We start from the raw sequence: 22,805 nt of genomic DNA on the forward strand, positions 1-22,805 counted from the left end.
CTACTTTAAAGCCACACAGTAGAACACAAAAGAACTATCTTAGTATTTCTGAGATCCCTGGTGCATTTATGTGCAAATTAGATGCAAGAAATCTCCCGAGAACCTACATACTGTTTTTTTTAATGCAGTGCTTGAAACCAGCAGGCGTTTTGCATCATTCCTTAAAGCAAATGCTATCTGAAAGTATTCTGTTGATTTCTGTCCAGCCTTTGGCTACGTAACAATGAATCTGTTGTAGCTGATGTGAAGTCCTCACAGTCTGAATCGAATAATTATCTGCTGTCTGCCTACGAAAGAGGATCTTTTGTTACAGAAGGTTTTATAACAGTACTCTGGGTTTCTGAATCATCAATTACAGCAGAAGAGCCAGAAAATGCTTGGTTTGAGGGATAAGGGGAAGAAGTATCAAACTGACTGGATGTTTTTTCGCTGTGAGAAGTGACAAACATGAGTATCGGTGGCAGAAATGAGTATCAAACAGGGCTTTGCTGAAAAGAAACTAGTTGTTCTGAGTGCTCTCTAGCAAGGGGGCAGAGCTACCAGCTCTAGTTGTTCTGTATAGGTAGACATAAAAGCAACACTTCTGTTCAGTAAGCAGGGTTTTCTTTCTAGCTCATGGGTCAAGGCTAACCTTTCTTTGGCAAGTCCAGGGATTTACCTGTGCCAGTGTTGTTTCATCACTCCAAAATCAGAGTCTCCAGAATAAATACTTGACCTTTAACTTCTGGCATTTCTTCTCTATATATTCTGATGGGGAGAGGTGGGAGGAAACTGGGATGTCAGTTGTACTACATCTTTTTTTCTGCCAGGCTACATGGGCTGTGAATTTCTGTACTGTTCTTATAATGGGCTTTTGCATTTCATCTTTCTCGTGAGATGTGAAGTAAATTGTAAATGTCCCTGCTTAGCTGCATGTGAAATGAATCTTAGCACATGATATTTTTAAAATCTGGAGTCAGAGCAGCTCTTCCCTGCTAATCCAACACCAGTTAATTTGAAATAGGAACAACATATTGAATGGTCTTTATCTTCCATCTTATAAAATGTGCAGCTGACTTAAATGGGTTTTAATCTTATTGTGTGGAGTGTATAAAATAAAAACCAAACTCACATAGAAGCTATTTTTAGTTGAGCTGTAAAATTAAAGACATCAATGTAGAACTAGCACCTCTCCCCTTCAGCAGAAACATCACCTATGTAGCTTTCATTTTTAAAACATGGGAATGTATAATCTGTATTTTTATTTTCCAACTTCAGTGCATTTCTATGTAGACAATTATTCAAGCATACAGTAGCTTAATAAGTTACCTAAGCACCAGTATCAACTTAGTAGCTACACGTATATTTTTATCTTTATCCTGTTTTATGAATAGTGGGATTATTCCCATAGATGGAAGCCCAGGAGGCTTAGCTTTAACCTTTGGAGGTATCAAGCTGAAGTTTAAAAGGGAAGGAGAAGAGGAAGCAGTTTTAAAACCTGTACTTGTGCAGTGTTTTAAGTGGGCAAAGCAGTATAGCATTTAAATATTCTAGAAACCTGGGGGGGGGGGGAAGGCTAAATGTACTAAGCTGTCTGATTAGCTGGAATAGTAATTACACTTGAATTCCCAGGTATTCTGGAAACACAGGTCCCAGAATAGTTGTGCAGTCTAGCCACTTGAATGTTTTTGGATTAGGTCTTTAACCAAGAAGATGTTCATTGTTTGTGTGGTTCCAGTTTAGGTTATTTCTGACCAGTCCAGACTTGGTAACTAGATTCTGAGAAGACCCTGCATGTAAAACTCGTCTGCTGAAGGAAACCAGTGAATGCTGCTTTTACAATTAATTTCATTTCCTTCTCAGACAGAAATTTGGACATTCAATTCTGTAATAAACTTTAAAATAGCTTTTCTTTTTTTAATGTTACAGATGAGACTTTTCAAAAACCATGAATAAGAATACTCAGAAAGGAAACTGTAGAGAATTTCCTTTATTTCTGACAGACATATGAAGGATTTTATTAAAACAGTTGCACATATTAGAAAAATGCACTAATTCCCTGAACTTCAGCTGGAATATCTCATTGCTGTAGAATAAAAACAGCTCAGTCATTAGGTTAATCTTATATTTCTGAGGCAAATTATTTTCCCAATTTAGTAAATGACTTGAGGTAATAAATGTATCTTCATGATTTTATAGGAAATCCATGGCAAAGCCAGGACCCAGATCTCTTCCTTATGAGTTTATTTTTGTAGAATTGCAGTTAAAGTGCGCTTGGCTTGGGTTTAGTAAGGTTTCTTTTGTAATGCAGTTTTCATCCTGTTCATCCTGTCAACTGCAAATTGATGCTGTGATGCAGTTGCAGATAATGACTTGTGCCTGAGTGTTATTCTTCCCCACTATTAACTTTTAGATTTCTGCTTCTTGTTTTCCTGTGATGAAACAGCTGTATGCTGTGGTCACACATTAGAGCCCCGTGGCACCTTTGGAGGCTTAGGACCAGTGTAATAGGTTTGAGAACCATTCTTTGAGCCGTTTTGCAGCAAATTACTGGAAAACTGCATTTCACGTTCCAGCTGTGGAGACAAAATATTAAGAACAATCTGTTCCTCTGCTGACAGGCCAAGCAAAGTCCTGTGCTAATATTGTAACAGTAAGAATATTATGCTGTATGATACAATTACATTTCCTAGTACCATTTTTTACTCTTTGAGCAACTCATGTTCCTTTTCCTTAGGAGAGTTGCTTGTTTGGCTGTCTTTATTTGGGGAGAGCCTTTATTAGACTGGTTCTACACTAGAAAATGGGAGGGATTAATGTGAGGTCTCTCACTGAATTTGGCCATATGTCTGGTCCTAAGATGTCTTCATCTGGACTACTAGCCCTTTTTGCTAAGTCAGTGTGGAGATTGTTTAAGGGATCTTCGCTGTTTTCTAGGTGTGTTACTTCTTTTTTAAAATAGGTGTTCAAGGATCCCCTTAAAAAGTAAGATCTCTGAAATTCTGGCTTGTTCAGATGTATTATTAGCATATATTCTTGCTAAATGAATGGAGAATTCTTAAAACTTTTCATGCAAAAATTGCTATTATTTGATAACTTCATTCTACAAAAATAGATTTTCTGAAATACAGTAATTCACTGTGAAACAATTATGGTTATCAAACTACTTTTTGGTACTTTTATGCAAGCATATTTGAAAAAGAATATATCAGAACTACTCAGAGGAGTGTACTGAGAAATCATCAAACTGTAAACTTAATAGAGAACTTAATGTCCCCTAAAATGTCCCATTTTCCTCAGCTTTATCATCAAATTACATGGTACATCACCACTTTCTTACAAATTTTGCTTTCTCACTTAACTCTGAAGTATTTTGAGGATTCTAAAATCAAAGAGAGGAATTATTTTTTTTAATGAGCTGTGTTACTGAAATGATTTCTGATAGAAATGAAAGGCAACTATGCAATTTTAAAGGAAGGGTCTTAAAATCTTAAGTTAGAGTGCTGTAAGGTGTGAGAGCTATGTAATGAAACGATTGGTTTTTATTTTTCCTGGTGATGCCTTGCATATCCTTTATGATCTGTAATATGTTGCAGCGGTTTGATCCCTGCTTCATTCTTAAGGTCTTATAAGGAGTTTTTATCTTAGGTTATGGGGTTAGTGCCTTGCTAGTGGTGATGGCAGACTGCAGGGTATCTACGCCTCTCAGTTTGTCAGCCATGTGTAAAACAGCAATGGCTAGTATCTTGCTAAATTAGCTGAGAAAGAGCATTAGAGGAGCACGTATGTCCAGTTCCATTTTCTCTGCTGAGGGACTGTTTGGTTATGATACACAGTTGAGGTGGACAATTGGTGTAATTTATTCTGAGTTTACAAATCAGGGATTTCTAGGCCGGTAGGATGAGGCACATTCTTTGCTTTTAGACTTCCCTCTTTTAACTTTTTAACTGTAAAGATCTGGCCAAGAGATAAGACAGCAAGTCTTCAATTTACCTCACTGCATTTTGTCATATTTAATGAATTATCTTGCACTCCATGGATGCTGTATGTGCTTGTGGATCCTCTAATTTCTTCCTCTGGGAGTTAAACCAATATAAATTTAATTCTAGGTGAAAAAAAAAAACAAAAACCCACTGCTTCTTTCTGAAATGGAATACATCCTAATAGCTGAAAAGCATATCAATAGAACTGATAATGTTAGCCATGTGAAAACATATTTTAAAACTTTTCCACTGCTTCTGTAAAATAAAAAAGACATTGAAAAACAGGAATGGGAAGAAGAAGTGAACTAAAATGAACTAAAGTGAACAAAATGCTAAGTCAGGAAAGAAGCAAGGTAGTTTGAAGGAGTGTGAATGTGGGGTGTTTTCTGCTGTGGCTTAAAGTGAGTGTGAAACTGAGGAGGAAATTACAAGCCCTAGGGCATGTTGAAAATTGACTTTTTATTAAAGTGAGATTTATGACAAATTGGGAAACTAGGTATGAGGTTAGAAAGGAGTGAAAAAGGTGCTTCTATTAAATGTAAATTGCTTCATACAGATAATATTACATTTGTTAATGGGCAAATTGCCTAAATAAAAAAAAAAGGTAATGATTTTTCTGATTTGGGGAAGATATAAAGAATTGGTACCATAGATAGAGATGGGTTGTACAATAAAATTCAGACCGAAGGAGCAAATGATTGAAGTAGGTAGCTTGTACTTCCCAATTATAAACATAAAGCTGGATGCTGTTACAGAAAACATGCTTGTGCATGGCAAGATCTAAACACCAAAGAGAAATTCTTGTTTTCTTTAATAGTGTAGAGCAGAGTGTAGGAAAGGCATCTTCCTGATGTGTGGTAGGTCTGTGGGGGACAGTTGTCTTGAAACACTTGTAGAGGAAACAATCATTTTGCATGGAAAAGTTTGAAGAAATAGAACAAGGAAGAAAAGCTGGCAGTGCTGCTGCTTTATGTGAGCTCTAGATATGTATCTTCCCTCAGTACAGCAAAGAACAGTTCAGTAGACTGAGGCAGTACTGCAGGTAGACAAAAGTTTGGATGCAGTAGCTGTTGTCTTCACCCCCAGTTTCTAGGCAGTTTTAAATGTCAGATCCATAGGGTGGTGAAGTAGTGGATAACTGAAGTTGATTTTGTTTTGTCTTTTTTTTTTTTTCTGAAGGGCATGGAGCGTGCTTTTCATCATGACTTGAAAAGAGCTGTCTGCAGCTTTACTTGAGTTACAGGAATCCAAAAGAGAGATTTCCAATAATGGGACTCAGTTTTTCAGGAAGGAAAATAGTAGTGCAAGTAATAACATGAGTCGGGGTGGTGGTTAAACATAACTGCAAATCTGAGTTGGTTGTTGGAGTGTGGTTTTTTTGTCTGAAAATGTGTTCTGGAAAAGAACTAAAACACACAAGCATAATGAAAAGGTACAGTAGTAGAATACAGTAGGTGGGAAGAAAGAGGAAATATACTTGAATATGCTGCTTCTGGATTTTTATAGTCCAGATTGAAAGCAAAAGGAAGAAAAAAGAGAAGTATAGGTGGCATCAGAAATACAGGAGATAATGAATCAGGGATTGTAGTTCAGTACCGTTCTCCAACTAGAAAAATCTTTTAACAGGTTTGTCACCATTTAACTTTTGGTTTTTTTTAAGGCTGCCTATAAGTAAATACTTCTCTGTACAGCTGCTGGCTATTCTCTTGATAGTGGTGCCTGAAAGCTATGTTTACTTTTCAAGTTATTAAGTGAGTAAAGTGTCTCACTGCAGGACTAAGAGGGCAACATTTATTTTCTGTGAGGGAGCAGAGACAGATGCTAGTCCTAGGGGTTTGTTTATATGTGGAAATTAAACTGCACTAAGGTGTAAACTAAAGCACAGTAGCTTAATTGCTTAAAAAAGCACAATTTTTTAATGAAGTCCTTGTTCTTCTTTAGATATTTAGGAGTTAGGGTAGACAGTTCTATTCCAAACTGTACTATTAGTAGCAAAGTTAACTTTCTTTACTGCAATGCATTAATTTTTCTTCACTTCTAGATCACTCTGTTTACTCTAAGTTTGCTCAACAAGGTTGTCCAGATTCTCAGTCTTTGTGTAACTGCACTTCTAGAATGCAGTTTGCTGACACCTGTATATTCGTGTATTCTTCTGCATTAATTTATTTCCTGATGCATCTGAAAGTTAAGTTTTCACTAGCTGCTCAGTAAGTGCCTGATGTTGTATATGTGTATGCAGGATATTAACTGGTAATTGGATTTTTAGAATTACAAGTCTTGTTCATTAGCTTAAACGATAGTTACTGAAAAAATTATTCTTAAATATTGTGAACAAATTCGCAATATATCTACATATAAAGATATGAAAGTGTATGTGACAGACCACTATTTTATCAGGAAAGAACTGTGAAACCTAAAAGGTGGCTGTGATCAGGAAGCCTGATTTGTTAAACCTGGAGCAGGCTTCCTGGAGAGGTGGCTGGTGCCCCAAGCCGGTCTGTGAGTCATTTGGACAATGCCCTTACATGCTTTGTAGCTTTTGGTCAGGCGGTTGAACCAGATGATTATTGTAGGTCCCTTCCAACTGAAATGATCTATTCTTAGTTATCCTCTGAAGTAGACTGCAAATTGGTGCTTTTTCCCCATCTACATTATAGCCATTTAGATACATGGCAGCTGTGACTGCCTCCTGTTTTTCCAGTGGTAATATATCTAGTGGAAACAATGTTACTTTTAAATGTTAGTGCGCTGCCATGGTTCTGGAAGCTCCAGAAGTAATTCATGTAATAGTAGTTGGAGGCATTCAATTTAGAATAATTTTAAGGAACTTTTCAAATCCCATTTTATGGCAGATTTTGAAATTGAGACACAACTTGTGAATATAAAAAATTACACCATATTGGATGAAAATGCTTAGAATCTCATCCCATTTTGAGGAAATGAGATTTCCCATACTCTGTGTACTATATGTACTCCTTGCAGTCTTTACTAATAGCAAGATAAAAGCTACATTTTCTCAAGGAATATTAAAACCCCAAATGAAGACTGCAGAAATACCAAACAATTCAATCCTTATCTGGTACAAATTGTACTAAAATTGTATATTACAGAAGTTACATCCACGGTTATGTGCTAATTGTTTAAATAAAGGATTTCATTGGTTAAGCTTTGGAATATCTTGCACAAATGAAATATGTGCTTTTTTCAGCATATGTGAATGTTACATCCAGTTATTGAGGCAATTACAATCCAGACGCCTCAGGTCAATGGTTACATGCAAGTGCAGTGTTAGTCCTGCATTTCGCCTGCATTTCATGTACTTGAATGGGGCTTGGTTTGCTATTTGCAAAAGTAATTGCTGTTATTTGACCTGTAGGAAAACGAATTTGTTGTGTTAAGTGCTCACTCAATTATTCAGTAGTTGGAAGCTTCAGCAAATGGCAAAAGGCTGAACGTGCTAAAGACAGAAGAGGGAATTAGCATGTTAGATTGCTCCATTCTTTTCAAGATTACATTTCTTTGAGGCAGTCTGAAAGTTTGAACTGCTCTCCTCCAAAACAGTATTTAGTCTGTAACTGAAGTGTGAACATCTCACCAGCCAGCCCTAGCCTGTGGAAATGTGTAGAGAAATGGGAATGTATTTCTATTACACCTACTATACTGGTAGAGACCCATATTACTGGCTTGACAGTGGGTAGTTGATTATTTTACCCTAATAGTCAAGATGCAAAAAATTAAAAAGGTAAATGGTCAACACAGATTCTGATTTTATTTTTAAATTCTTAACTTTTTAATGATCTAATACCTCATCATCTAACTGTGAATGAATATAGGCGTTGCATGAATATAGGTGAGCTCCTCTGCCTGTAGCAGGCTGCCACTGGTGCACAGCATTCCTCTTCAGGCCCCTCTTCCAAAAAAGTTCCAAAACATGTTTGAGAGCAATGCAGGGGTAGTGGGTAGAGGGCAAGAGGATCTACCTCACCAGTGGGAGAGCTGGAGGCAGTGGATAAGGGAATGTTAGATTTTACGTTTGAGAAAATTAATGTTTTCCTTGGAAAATGTCCATTGAAAAAAAAAGATGGAGCTGGGATATAGAAATAGGTCCTTAAGTACCATGCTGATCCTTAAGTACCACATACTAGCCTTGATTCCTTAAGGGCTTAATCCAAACCAAGAAATGCTGAAAAGGTTGAAATAAAAACTAGGACAGTTTTTAGGCTTGTGTTGTACATTGCCGGATACCACAAAGTAGTCTTAAATCTCTAGATTAATAAAATTACTTGCTTTGCATAATCACAAATGACATATATCTCTTGTAGTAAGTCTGTTAAAAAGGGTGAAGTGCAATGTAATTTGTGGATTAAATTTTGCCCTTGAATGTTTGAAGCTCATTATAGGGAATCACGTTGTATATTCTAGGAAGAAATTTGATGCTGTTATTATGAACTGGTCTTTCACAAAGCTGATACAGTAGTGACTTAAATTTCCTGTTGGAACATCACGTTTAAAGTTACTCTTTCAGCAAAACAGGTGGAATTTCTCATTGTCACAGGCATGGGAAGGCAAGGTCAGATGTTTAAGTATAGCTGGTCAGACTAGGTAGCCCCTGTATAATCTTTGAGGATGGAGGGGTGACATACATATATACCAGTTCTTCCCTAGAATGACAGTATACCTAAGCTCATTCTGTAGGTGCTGGATCTGTGGTGGAGACACTCTTGTGTCTTAGCCTTCACGAGGGTAACACCTACTTCTTGAGTGAAAGCAGTCAGAATAGGAATACAGCCAGTTACAAACTGATAATCTGTTCTAAACTTTGTGTTTTCCTTCAAGGACAAAAATACAGTATTAATGTCAATCCTCTAATGCTTGTCCACTAATCACTGCCTGGTCCTGTGTCTGTAATAGGAAAACCAAGAAATGTAAGACAACTGTGTGATGGTGGGTCCTGGAGGCAGTATATGCCTTCTCTGGTTCTGGGCTTTCCCCATCCCTGAGGCATCCCTGAGCCAGGGCTGCCAGGATGTTTGCTTGAGAGTAGTGATCCAAGAAATGCAAAGAGATGCCTGCAAGGAGATGTAGATGCTTTGCCCTCTGGCTCTGAGGGCTTCATGAATACTCTCCATTGAGAGAGAGACACAATAAGCATTGGCCAATAGTGGTTTTTCTTTTCCTTCATTTTTAAGAAATCCTACCAATCTCCAGCCTCCTAACATCAATGGTACCAAGATTTCTGAGTTTTCAGATATTACTATCAGACTGCTTGTGTTGATTTATCAAATATGTAACACTGACTTGAAGTCCAGATGTGGTCAGTGGCTTCTTATATATCAGATGATTATGTAGAAAATATTTTGTTGCTTGAGTCATAACACTTGCAAATAAGGAATAGCTTTTTTTTCCTTAGCAAAATATTTTGCTTTTCAAGGTCTTTGGTTATTGGAAGTGCATGTATGGATAATGGATAAGTCTAATGGATAAGTACCCTGTGTGCTTTCGTCTTTTGATGTTGCTTTGTTGATTAGTGCTGACAGGCGCTAATAAAGTTTCTGTAATAAACACTTAAGTGGGATTACCATTTACTTGTGCACTTACCTCATGCTGTATACAATTACTGAGGTCAGTCTAGGTCACTTCTGCTGAGTAATAGTTGTCACTGGGATTTTGGGTGACAGGGGGAAGGGAGAGAGCATTCACATTGGCTACATCTAGGAATTCGTTTTGTGTTTTAACGTGGGGTGGATGTGCAAAACGCTTTTTGCAAGGCTAAGCCTTGTCCTGCCTGCTTACAGCTTTTCACTTTGAGCTTTTAAAAATTATTTTGGGTCTTGTTCTTGAATAACTACAAGGTGATGCCTTCTGTGGGTGGCAAAGCCATGGATTAATTTTAGTTAACTTTCACAAAGAAAGGATTTATACTTGAGATTCACTCTGTGAGTTTTGGTTGTGGGGTCTCGTCTTACTGAAGAGCAGGCAGGCAGCTGTACTCTGTAGACCTACAAACCAAGATTCATTTGTTCTTTTCCACTCAGTGACCAAGGATAAAAGGTGTTTGCAGGAGATGGGAGGTATAGACTGAGTTCTGACTCTTCAGTGGGAGTTGAATCCTTTTTGTTGTATTGTAACAGGTGCTGAGGAACCTGAAAAATTACTCTTGTTGTCAAAAAAGGATGAAGTAAAGCTGGGAGATGTCTTTTTTGGACTTCACAGGGGAGGAAAATATTAAAATACAAGAGTTTACTTTCCTGCCATTAGGAGTAGGGCAGTGTCAGACTCCTTGCTTTGTGTCCACAAAAGCCTTAACGACCCTACAGTTACTACAGGTGCTTTTTAAAGGTGAAGAAAGGTGCTCTACTCCCAAAAAGCTGTGAGAAAGTGGCAGTAGGATACGTCCCTGTCCCTGAAGGTGTGTTGGGTCAGTGTGTCTTACTGCAAGGCTTAGAGGTATTCTTCGTAGCATGGACACCCTGCCTCCTGATGTTGAGTTCAGTGTTATTTCTAGGCATTGTTATTTCTATAATCAGTCATTTCTTTGGTCAGCTATCTTTTAACTGAATAGTTTGCAGAAAGATTCTGAAAATTGTGTATGCCAGGTATAGTTAGGATTAATTTTCTGTAAACCTGGATTTTGTGGAATCCTTTTAACCTGGGCAGGATACTGCTCCAGCTCGAAAGCAGTACAGACACCAGGGTCCGGTCTGCCATGTGTGCCATTAAAAAAAAAGTTTTCCTGCAAAACTGGTTTGAATTCTCTCATTTTAATCAATTTTGTTCAGGAGCGAGAGAAAGGGGGATGCTCTGTTAGGGCTCTTGGAGGCTGGGGTGTTGCAGGAATATGGAATCTGGAAAGCAGCAACAGGACAGGCAGTGCACAGGTGCAGTACAATACTTATTTTAGGCCTCCTACAGATGAGTCAGTGTTTCTCAGCACTTTCATTAAAAATTTTCTTGTGCTTTAGAATGGGAGTGTTACAGAAATGGTATAATTAATACCTGATGCAAAAGGATGCTCTTTGTTGCCTACCACTGTGCTTCATGGGGGAAAAGGAAATGCTTTCAGAGCTGCTTCTGTGGCTCTCGTGTTACACACCAAAATAAAAGCTGTGAATCCTTAAGTAAACAAAGAGCAAGGAGTTTAAAATGGAGGTCTGATGCTTTAAAAAAATGCAGCACAGTATAACGAATCCTTATTTTATTAAAGGGTCTTTATTCCAATGCACACAAGCAACTTACAAAGGCACTGTCAGGAGCTAATAAATACATGCAGAGTGCCAGTCTGCCCTCTGTGTCTGTCTTGTGCTATTCTTTGTCTTGTCTGAAAGGCAACATGCTACTTCGAGACTAGGTTTCACCCTCTGCCTTTGCAGTGTGTGTGCTGTCTGAATGACACAAGTGCCCAGATGTGAGTGTGCTTTGGGCCCTCCTGGAGGAGAGCACCAGAGCTGGGGTCCTCTTTTGAAAAACAGTGTCTCTGCGGTTTATTTGTTATTCTCTTGTTCGACATCAGCATGTTATAATAAATTGTACCTTGAGAAATAAATATTCAAACATAATACATTTATTAGTCTATTAGTTTTTTTAAATATGGTATCTTACCCTTAATTTACTAAATCCTGATCTAGAGGCTTTGGTATTTAAGTCAGTATATGCACTTAAGGCAACAGAGTATCTTGAAGTAAGAGGCTAAGTCTAGGTCTCCAAACTGGAATGCAGGAAAGCAACTTCACCTACTGGTACGTAAACTTTGGCCCTAGTGGAAGTGAAAACTAAATTAAAAACAGCAACAGCAAACCCAAACCTGCTAATTTTGAAAAAAGCAAAGTACGTGATTTTTCTATGCTTAATTATATTTTTGTGACATTATGTGTGTTACATCGTAATGAGTTTAGGCAGCCAAAGTAGAAACTGGAATGCTATAGTAGTGTATGAAGAATATATTCCTACTATTCTAAAATAGTTTCTTAAGTGATCTGTTTTTTTTCTGCTTCCCTGTAGATTAAAGCAAAAAATTATGACAAAGTGGAAAAGGTGAGTCCTATCAATATGTAATGTATCTCTATAGAAAGAACATGTATCCTGTGATTAAGCTAAAGCAGATTGAAAAGAACTATGGTGTTGCCGAATGCTCTATTAAAAACACAGCTAAGTATCACTAAAATCAATTTGTCGTTGCTACCAAGCTGTAATCAGTGAAATGTGCAGAGGAATTTTTCTGCTTAATTCTCTCCAGCTCCCTTGCATAGCACAGATATGCTTTAGTCCAAAGGATAAGTAGTTTAACTTACTCTTTCTTACAAATTTTACGCATAATTACAAAGATCTTTTCAATTCATACTGTATAGCTTTGAAAGTAGAAACCTGATTTCGATATCTGGAATCCTGATCACGTCTTCTTGATGTATTAAACAGTTATTTCAGCGATGCCTTATGAAGGTTTTACACATTGATTTATGGAAATGTTACCTTTCCTATGTTCGAGAAACCAAGGGGAAGCTCCCTAGTTACAAGTAAGTTAACAGATTCGCTCTGAATTATTTTAGTTTTATGGTGAATCTCTTCTTGATTATTGACTAGGGGGTGGGGAGGAGCCTGGATGGCAAACCTGCCTGGGGATCTTCTGGTAAAGTGTTGGGGGGATAATAGATAATCTGCATTTAGAAAACATTTCTTTAAAGTTTCTTTACTTGAGTTTGCTGGGTAAAATTGGTTCCATAGTCTGGATCCATATGACAAGGTGGGAGGGACAAGAGCGGGGAGCAGCTGGCATATCCATGCTGGTTCCCTGCAGATGAGATCGGTGCTTGAGCTAGTCTGAAGCACACTTCTTCCTCAGTCAGGTCCTTTTGCTGTCCTTCCCCTTAGTGTCCTGTTTAGAGTCTTTACAAAAACTCATCGATTCCAGCTGAGGTCCTGTATTTAACTAGCAGTAGTGCTCAGTTCTGTAATTAGAGAAAGTTTCAGAATGCATAAAAAGGCATTAAAAATCAGGGTATCAGAATTTTAGGGTGCAATAATCTTTATCACTTTTCAGTTCTACACTGTGCTTGTTTGTAATCCTGTTTGAGGTTTCAAAAAATACTAGTGCCTCTCAGAATCTATAAACAGCTTCTTCCCCAGCCCACCATAATTTCTGTGTACTATAAATGGCAAGGCAACTGTGCATCAACAGAGAAAAAAAGAAGGGATTTTTAAATTTAGTTTTACAAGACTGTTCTGAAAACGTGCCAGCACACACCCCCAAACTTTTGATCCACTTGAAATTTCCTCTTTTATTCCTGGAGGTATGGTTAAGGAGGTAGCCAGGTACTGAAAGATATCTGAGTCAAACTGGAAGAAAAGTGGGAGAGAGAAAAAGCTGTTTTCATTGAAACTTGACTAAGGAAGTACTCTGTGAATGTTTTAATATGGGGGAAAATACTTTGGATTTGGTGGGATAAGAGATAACGTGAAAGTTTTGGGGCAGTTTCAACACAGGGGAGACCACAGCCTTGTGTGTTCCTGCAGAATTGCAATGGGGCTTGTGGAATTCTGAGAAAAAAAGAAACCATGGGTACATCTGTCAGCTGAGATGATACAAAGAGCAGTTGGTTTCTGTCTTCTCCACTTCACATAGTATATATGGATTTCCGCTTCCTTGAGGGACAGTTTCTCAGGAGCTGTTAGGATGCTAGATGGCCACCAATAGGTCTACATCATTTTCTTCAATTAAAAATGAATAAATGCAGAATTTAAAGCTACCTGAATGCCAGTTTTTACTCTCAGCCATTGAATGATTCTTTTCATGCCTCAAAGTTTGGTTAGAATTTGCTGCACAAAAGCTCTAAATAAAGATTTTTCAAACTACTAAACGCTTGCTCTATGGTCTTTGTGGTTTGTTGTTTTTTTTTCCTCAGAGAAAAAATGGCTCAGGCATATGATTTTGCTCTGGATAAGATTGGCATGGAAATCATGTCATACCAGGTATGTTTTCTTTATCAAAACACATTTAATATCTACCTTTATAACAAGTACAATTAAACATTGCTTTCATGATATTTTTTTCTCACATAGATCTGGGTGGATTACATCAATTTTTTGAAAGGCGTGTAAGTACCTTAAAAGACTCTTTTGAAGCTCAGTTACTGTAATGTTGATGTTTGTGCTAATTATGATCTGTAATAGCTGACGTTCATCTCTCTCCCCCCTGTTTAGAGAAGCAGTAGGATCTTATGCAGAAAACCAGAGGATAACAGCTGTCCGTAGGGTTTACCAGCGTGGCTGTGTGAATCCAATGATAAACATAGAACAGCTCTGGAGAGATTATAACAAATATGAAGAGGTAATCAAGAACATGATCTTTTTCTTTTTTTGTGACATTAAGAAAGAAATAATAATCGTATCATCAAGTATGGTACCCAAACTATGTCCACTAAATAGTTGTATGTAAAAGCGATGACCGGCAGTATAAACATGGTTTGAGTGTTCAGCATGTACCAAGGCCTGTGCTAAAACTCTGCAGGTACCTGAGTGAATTTTTTGATTTGTTGTAAACACTTTCCATAGGGTACATTTAACTGGCCTGTGTCACTGGTGGCCCAATGGATTTGCTAGTGGATTAGAAATCATGGCATTCAGTGATAGAGAATATATTTAATGGAAGCTAAAGCAAATCAGCTGGCAGTGAGGGCTTGCTTCCCCAAGGAGGCACTCCCCTTCTTCAGTTACAGTTGAACGGGATAGAATGGCATTCAGCTGTGATGCTTTGGACTTCCTTCACAGTAGTAAGTTACATGGGCTCAAGTACATATTAAATGCTCCTCACCATTCTTCACCTGAAGCCATTACAGCATCAATTCAGGTGAGTCTGCTACCACATTGTCTTCAACAAGTGTAACCTCAACTCACTGGCCTTGCAGGCCAATTTGTATCTGCACCTTTACAGTGTGTTTGTAAACACATTTAGTAGCAGCTTGTTAAACTATCCCAGTCAGCAGACGTGAGAAGGCAGAACCAAGGGTGGATGCACTGATGCTCAGCACTGTCAAGCAGAGATGCTCATACAGCACTCCCTTGTCCTGCCTATTGCGCTTAGGCTTGCAGGGGCCAGCATGCTATGGGTCAGCTGTGCACTGAGCAGGAAAGAATCCCCAGTTTCACTTTCCTTCTTGCCCAGTAGTTGTAGGTTTAGTGACCTCTGACATTAATAGGGCCACTGTACTAAGCCAGTGGGAGTACCTCGGGGCATCCACAGCCATGAGCGTGTACTGTAATCATGAATCCCGTTGTATTCGGGGGTACCACAGGTAACCTGCTGACCACCAGGGAAGGTAACCAGTGACGTGCTTTCTCCTGAGTATGAAAATATGCGGTACAAACTCCCTGTAAACCTCTTCCCCTCCCACACAGCAAATGAAGGTTGTCACTGCTGATCCCTACTATTTTCATTAATATGTAGGCAGACTGCCAAAATGATAGCTGAAACCTGTCCTACATTTGTCCTGTACCTTCTCTGAGCTGAAGCAGCTCTGGCTGACAGTGGTAGTGCACACCTTGGGCTGTTCAGAAGTGCAGTAAGCCAGGGGCTAGTGCTCTGCTTGGACACAGGTTTCTGCACATCGTGTTCTGGTCAGCCTGGCCTCAAGCGAAAGGGTTGCTGCTCACGGGTGCGCTGGTACAGGGAAGGAACTGCTCCTCACCAGAAGGGCTCTTTGAGGGGTCACTTATTCCCCACATCAGTAGCCTAGCAGCAGAGAGATCATGTGCAGCTCTCGGTATGAAAGGTTACTGGCTATTTGTTGCAATTAAAACACTCACGCTTCCCTTTAGCTCAGTGGGTAGCCACCAGGTAGCAATGTCAGCCTGTCAGCCACCAGTATCTTTAATTAGACAAATGGTCAAAAGTGGTAGCACCCCTGCTGAGACAGAGAAGTGACAATCTTTGGCTCACGAAGCTGTGTCTCATGAGGCTGGGAGCACTTCCTGGGAGAACAAGCTGTGTCCTCAGCGTGCTCCTGGGTTAAATGGGGCATTGCTGGCTTTGTGTGCTAACTGGCCCAGATAGCTATCCCAGACAGTGCTCTGCGCGAGTCCAGGTGGTACCTCTGCTTCTGTAGTGGGTACCTGGCTCAGCTGTCTGTTTGGAACACGACTGAAACCTGCACTCCCCTTCCTCAGAGTCCTGGCAAGCCACACCAGCAAACTCCCCCCCCAGCTGCAGGCATGAACAGAAGGGTGGTTGCTTATCCTGCTGAAAGAACAGTGCTTTGAGATGTTGTTCATGCCTGGGACCCCATGACCAGGCCTGCATTGCTGATGCTGAGCTGTGAGGTGTGCCTGGGGCCGACCTGCCTGCCCCAAATCCCCTACTGCTCTTGCTCAGCAGCATGGCTGAGAATGCAGTCCTGTAGGGGTGTCATTTTTTGCAGTGGTGCATCTCAAGTTTCTCAGCTGACAGAGGTACACACATGGCAGGTGTGAAAGCTGTCAACTGCTTCAGCAATAGGGGAGAAGCTTTGAGCTGGGAGGTCAATCTATTACTGCTTGTCAAAGAACACTGAATTGCTCATACGCTGTCTCAGTCTCCATGGGCTGAGCAGCAAGGCAGGGAGCTTTACTGACTAGGCACAGACTGACAGCCTGTGATTGAAAAGGAAAAATGTAAATCACAAATAGCTTCTTTCCACTTTCTCCCCCAGCAGATTTATGTAAATTTCATTGTGTTTTTGAAAGCTGTAAGTGAATAAAAATCTACAGGAGTTGCTTTATGTCAGTTGGATTTTTAGTAGTGAGTTAATTCTAATGAGTAAGTTCTTGCTCGTATGTCTGAGAAATGCAGTACCTTTCACAGTAGTATTCTAGAATAACTTTGTCCTTCTTGCTCACTTTTGCATCCCCTTTAAAGCCCTTTTCTGTATGAAATGAGATTCAGTATTTCTAAAGTGAAATTGCACATTCCCAGTTCCTCTTTTTACCCCTCTCCAGGGCATCAATATTCACTTAGCTAAGAAGATGATTGAAGACAGGAGTAGAGATTATATGAATGCACGACGTGTAGCAAAGGTAAAGCCTTGTGTTAACTTTCCTACAAACAAGCACTAAATTTGGGTCTTATTTTCAAACAAAAGCATGTGTTAGACTAATGAGGTTGCTGTGCTATAATATTTGTATCAGTTTTATAAAGCATAACCCGAAATAAGTGTTTAAAGTGTTTAAATCTGTTGTTAGAAACATTGCTCCTTCACTGTTTCAGGAATATGAGACAGTGATGAAAGGTCTGGACCGCAATGCTCCCTCTGTCCCCCCACAAAATACCCCCCAAGAGGCTCAGCAGGTAGACATGTGGAAGAAGTACATCCAGTGGGAAAAGAGCAATCCGCTGCGTACAGAAGATCAAACTCTCATAACAAAAAGAGGTAATTAGATACTGTGCTAGGACATGTAGAATTGTATTTGTTAGCTCCATTAATGACCTCCAGCATAATTAATGGTGTGATTTAGCATTTGGAGCAGAAGTTGATCAAGTTTCTTGAACTGGGGGGTGCTATGGTCATGTGTCACTGAACTTTCACTGGAGGTCAGGAAGTGGTGGATCACAGCCTGATTCTGTGGCTGGTGTTCTTGAATAAGTTCTGCTAGGAGGAGACAGGTTTTAGCTGCTGATTGTGATTAATAGAATTCCTTACAATGATTACAGTTTCATACTGAATTCAAAGCCAATTTAGTGTTAGTATTGTCCAATTTATTTGCTGTTTTTTGTATTTCATCCTTCCACTGTGCAAAATGATACCATTTCTGCCATAATACAAGGGGTATTTCTTATCTTTTCCCCACAGTTATGTTTGCCTATGAGCAATGCCTTTTGGTTCTGGGACATCACCCAGATATCTGGTATGAAGCTGCACAGTACCTCGAGCAATCTAGTAAACTGCTAGCTGAAAAAGGGGTAAGCAGATTGACACTGGTTTTCTTTCTTCCCTCATTGCTTCAATGTGGTGTACTGTTAATTTTTCCTCAAATAATTAAGAACTAACTAGGGGGGGTGTGAAAAATACTCAGCGCCATGAGCTGTCCAGAATTTAAAAATATTTGCATTTGAGATAAGAATTACGAAAAACTGTTTCATTGTTGGCCAGGTTTAGGTCTGGGGGGTGGGGTTTGGCCTGACTTTGTGATTCTTTAGGTACTGGGGAGATGTTATCTCTTTATTGGAGCACTGCATTGAAGTTCACTGGGACTTCTCACACATAGAAGATATTCCATAGATTGGCCTGCATTGTCATAGATGCTAAACAATTACATTATACTTATTTTATAACAGGACATGAACAATGCTAAACTTTTCAGTGATGAGGCTGCTAATATTTATGAAAGAGCGATCAGCACTTTATTAAAGAAGAATATGCTTCTTTATTTTGCATATGCAGATTATGAAGAGGTGAGCAAAAACAGCGATGTACTGACGTTAAAACCCAAAGACATCTTCCATCGATAATATCATTTATTTGAAACATACTAAATGCACAAAAGTCTACAGAAGTAACTTACTGATTCTTCTAGCCTTAATCTCTTTCAGTGTTTCTGACACTTGGCTGACAAAATAGAGAGAAAAAATCCATAGTATTCAATATAAAAATTTTGAAAATCTACTGTCTTTCCACTTAAATATTAACTATATTTCTAAACTTGCTATGAGCTTGAAAGCTTAATAGGCTTCTTCACTTTTAAAATGGGGATAAAGGACACCTTTCGTGTCTAATTTTTGGGGGTTTAATGTTTGTCTTTGCATGGCTGTGGTGGAGGATGGGAGGTTCTCTTGAGAAATCGCTTTACCCAGGCTGCAACCTTGCTGCACAGCCTCGCTAATGAATAATTATGCCCTGACATTGGTTGAGTTTGCACATGAGCCACCATGAATAAAGTCCGTTTTCCACTGATCAGATAAGGACTGTGGAGTTCTCTGCAGGATATATTTTGCCCACTTTTCATAACATGGAGGAGTCTTTGCAGGAGGATCCTGAGGACAGCAGCAAAAAAACCAACAACCAAACAACCCAAATCTTTGACTTTTAAAGAAAAAAGCTTTCTTTGGCTTTCAGTGCAGCTATTTAGGGTTTTTGAGGTTCCACAATAAACCTTGGAGGGCTGCAGCTGGCAGGGAACAGAATGGATTATTTGAAATGTGAATGTTGGAGAGGAAGGAACGGGGTTTTCCTAGCTGTCTGCATGTTACTTTTAGATAGAGGTAAAAGAAACAGTCTTATTATCCCAAACACCTACAATCCCAGTTCTGTTGCAGTATTACTAAAGTGTAGAAAAAGACATCAGAAACTCTTGAAAACCATGTATGTAAGCACAAGTGAGAAATTAATGTGGGAAGTAAAGAAGTGACTGCACAAGAGAAAATGCAGCCTGGAATAAAGGGGCTGGCTTAGTGTTCAACTGGGGGGAAAAGGGAACAGAAATATTGCAGGTTTTCCTTCAGATTGATTTTTACATTCTCACAGGTGATTTGTGATAGTATTACCAAACGGTCTGTATTTCCTTTGTATTTACTTAGAGTCGTATGAAGTATGAGAAAGTGCACAGCATATATAACCGGCTCCTGGCTATTGAAGACATTGATCCCACTCTGGTAAGATGAGGGTAGCATAGAATTTTTCCACATTTACACTAATAGTCACTTGAGTGCACACAAATAATGGGGAAGTACTTGCAGGAGTTCACTGGGTCATGGGGTGGTTGAGCAGATGTGCTGAGATGACAGAATTAGATTAACATTTCAGCAAGGGTGATTTACTGTAGCCTTTAACCCACTTAGATGCACCAAGTCGTGCAGTTTTGTCCTCTCTCTTTTGGAAAATCTTTTAAGACAAGCAACGAAGATATGCAATATTAAAGATTTCATGATACAGCTCATAAGAATTAGTGTGTGTTTTGTTGGCTCAAATAAAATTGTGCTTTGCCTCCCCTTAACTGATTAAAAGCACATTGCTTTTGCCCATTGTCCTCCCTATGCTGAAATGCATCATCCTATGTACATGTAGCTTGCATATAAATTTGTAATGCACCATATTAGTATCAAGGAGTATTGCTATACAGCTGCTTAAGTTCTGTAATAAACAACATTGTCTGTAGTGCCAGCTGTGGTAGCACAGAACAAATGGTGTGAGAAGTGACCTGCCCTCAGAAAGTCATTCAGTTTATAAATAGACATGACAATGCATGAGAAGGAAAAAGAAGGTCCAGGGTCTAAAATTAAACAACAGGTAAGTGTCAGAGGAAAGGTATCCCTTTACTGACACTTCCTAGTCATTGAAGACACATCACAATGCTTCCCAAGTGCATGTTTTCTGAGAAACTGGTTCCCCCTATTTGAAAATGCTCCTATTTGTGATCTAGTTCATAGTGGAGGAAAGTTAAATCCCAAAGAAATGCAGATCACAAATTGGCAACTGAATTAAACAGCACATTCATTATTTCCTTGATCAGGTATAAATATCTGTAGGACGGTTTGTGTCTTTGATTGTATAATGTACAGTAAAATGCTTCATCAGGCCTTTGGGCTGTTCTTTAGCTTTATGGATGTCTTAACTTCATTGGGAAGTTACAGTTTTTGCAGTAAGCCTCTAGTTTCCTGAAGGCACCAGTTTATGTAAATTACATTCATCTCCCCTTCCTTGGAAAAATCTGTGTATGAACTGTTGGCATTTCAGGGCATCAGTCTTCGGTATATTCCATTTAAAAAAAAAACAACCCCCAAAAAGTAGATAAAAAGCTTTGCCTCAGAATTTCTAGCAGAACGCCACAGAGGCACAATAGAGTCTTGTTTCTGTTACAACTTTTTAGTTGTGTTTTGTGAGGAAAGATTATTTCAGCTATGGTAAAGAACTCTTTTATATTCTAGTAGTCTTTGTCAGGACTGATGCTATATAAACATTAATATGCACCTTAGGTCTATATCCAATATATGAAATTTGCAAGGAGAGCAGAAGGCATAAAATCTGGAAGAATGATATTTAAGAAGGCAAGAGAGGATACCCGGACCCGCCATCACGTCTATGTTACAGCAGCTTTAATGGAGTATTACTGTAGTAAGGTAATCATAGATACTCAGTTTGATACTAAAGCAGTGTCAGGAGGGTGTGTAGCTCACTGAAGCCAGCAATGTTTTTCTTCTTAAATGTTTGCAGGATAAGTCTGTGGCCTTTAAGATTTTTGAGCTAGGACTGAAAAAATACGGGGACATTCCAGAATATGTACTGGCATATATCGACTACCTTTCTCATCTTAATGGTAAGTTTTATGCTTTGAGAGGTCCCTTGAAGCATTCATCTGTCTTCTCTGTGAGTTTAAAGGCCAAGGTTTTATAATTTAGTTTACATTTTATATTTTAGTTTTAATTCTTCTTGACAAGCAATGAAACCTCTTCATGAAACTCAGCAATTAATTTGAAAACCAAACCTGCTGGTTTGTCCTTATTGAAGTTCCAGAAGTACAGATCTTGAATTAGATCTTGTCTCTGCAGAATAGAGGAGAGTGAACTTTCCAAACTGTAACTCACTGCTTGCACTGCAGCAGTTTGACAGCATCTATTGTGAACAGTGAGAAGGACACCGAGAAATCTAAATCCTGAGGAAAAAGTTCGGAAGAGAAGTGATGGATTAGTTGGTCCTGACTAGAATTAATGTAAATTTGTTCTCCTCAAATAGATGAGATGAGCAGGATGTAAAAGCAGTATGGCAAATATCAGTTCTACTTGGAAGTTGCTGGGGAACTGGTTTGGATGCAAAGAGCAGGGCATGGGCACAGCAGCAGCTGTGCAGGGGGTGGTGGAGGTGGTGGAAGGTCTCTGCGTGGGATTCCCTGATGCGAGAGCTCACAGTGATGTTCTAAGAAGCCTGCGCTGCTGTGGGGAGCTGGGGCTGGTAAAGACCTTTGTGTGGAACTGCCCTGGTCCTCGTTTCATGGGGAGTTAGAGAAGAGTGGTTCATCCCAGTCTTTTCCTCTGCCTAGCTCAGGTTTGTGAGCTGGCCTCCATGCGGCTGGAGTGAGCAGTGGCTGCAGGTAGCTCTGCTGCAGGATCTTCTGGACCTTCTGGTGCATTCTGCAGGCACCAGGCACATGAGTCTCCCTTGTCAGCCTGCAGGACCTTTGTTTTTTCAGGCTCTGAAAGTTTGAACAGATTGAAAGCTTTTTCTTTTTTTTTTTTTTTTTTTTTCTGTGAGCCATAAACAGAGCCTTTTGCAAGTCAAAGTGTATTGCATTTTGTGAGGAATTATTTGAGGTCTACATGAGTATTTGCAACACCTTTCCATAGACTGCCTTTGGGAAAAATTACCTTAAGATTTGCCAGTGTATTGCTGTGTGTCAGCAACCCAGCTGACTTTACTGAAAAACAAGAAAATTGGTCTCTGAGCACCTGTAAATGTAAGAAATGGCAAAACACGCAGAGACAGAGCGGAAGCCAGCAGGTTTAAGACCAAAACCACCAACCAGGTCCCATACTTTCGGGAGGACTTCCAAGGAGTATAGAAGTGGATTACTATTGTCCTCATTTAAAAGGGGAGTAATGAATTGAAATGCCAAATTTTAAATTACCAAGACAAGCCACTGTAATTACAGAAAATGGGAAAAAAAACAGAGATCCTGAAAAAATGGCAAGGAATAGCTGTGCTGTTATAAAAAAACCTGTGGTAGGATGGGTTTGTGGCTACCAACAAAAATAGACTTTCAAATAACAAATTCACAGTAGAATTTAACGCTGGTAAAGTTTTATGTAGGCCTTCAGACTTTCTTCCTACTTTACTGAACTTCAAATCCAGGTATCAGAATGTCAGCCTTATATTTAATCCAATGTATGCA

General features: G+C 39.2%; 1 protein-coding gene across 4 annotated transcripts in view; it reads left to right on the top strand.

Annotated features, from left to right (window-relative positions):
• CSTF3 (cleavage stimulation factor subunit 3) overlaps positions 1-22,805 on the top strand; it is a 49,979-nt gene that overhangs the window by 21,580 nt on the left and 5,594 nt on the right. For 3 of the 4 annotated variants that reach the window (XM_062620267.1, XM_062620268.1, XM_062620270.1), the window contains 12 exons: positions 11,961-11,993; positions 12,375-12,472; positions 13,859-13,925; positions 14,016-14,050; positions 14,157-14,283; positions 16,926-17,003; positions 17,194-17,356; positions 17,777-17,886; positions 18,262-18,378; positions 19,501-19,575; positions 20,896-21,039; positions 21,134-21,236. In XM_062620267.1, coding sequence (XP_062476251.1) covers positions 11,961-11,993; positions 12,375-12,472; positions 13,859-13,925; positions 14,016-14,050; positions 14,157-14,283; positions 16,926-17,003; positions 17,194-17,356; positions 17,777-17,886; positions 18,262-18,378; positions 19,501-19,575; positions 20,896-21,039; positions 21,134-21,236 — 1,150 coding nt within the window. The remainder of the gene's footprint in view (positions 1-11,960; positions 11,994-12,374; positions 12,473-13,858; positions 13,926-14,015; positions 14,051-14,156; positions 14,284-16,925; positions 17,004-17,193; positions 17,357-17,776; positions 17,887-18,261; positions 18,379-19,500; positions 19,576-20,895; positions 21,040-21,133; positions 21,237-22,805) is intronic. The other variant, XM_062620269.1, reaches the window with a different exon arrangement.

Source organism: Pezoporus occidentalis, unplaced genomic scaffold, assembly GCF_034315485.1.
Source record: "Pezoporus occidentalis ecotype Australia unplaced genomic scaffold, CSIRO_AGI_Poc_V1 ctg22, whole genome shotgun sequence".
NCBI classification, from domain to species: domain Eukaryota; kingdom Metazoa; phylum Chordata; class Aves; order Psittaciformes; family Psittacidae; genus Pezoporus; species Pezoporus occidentalis.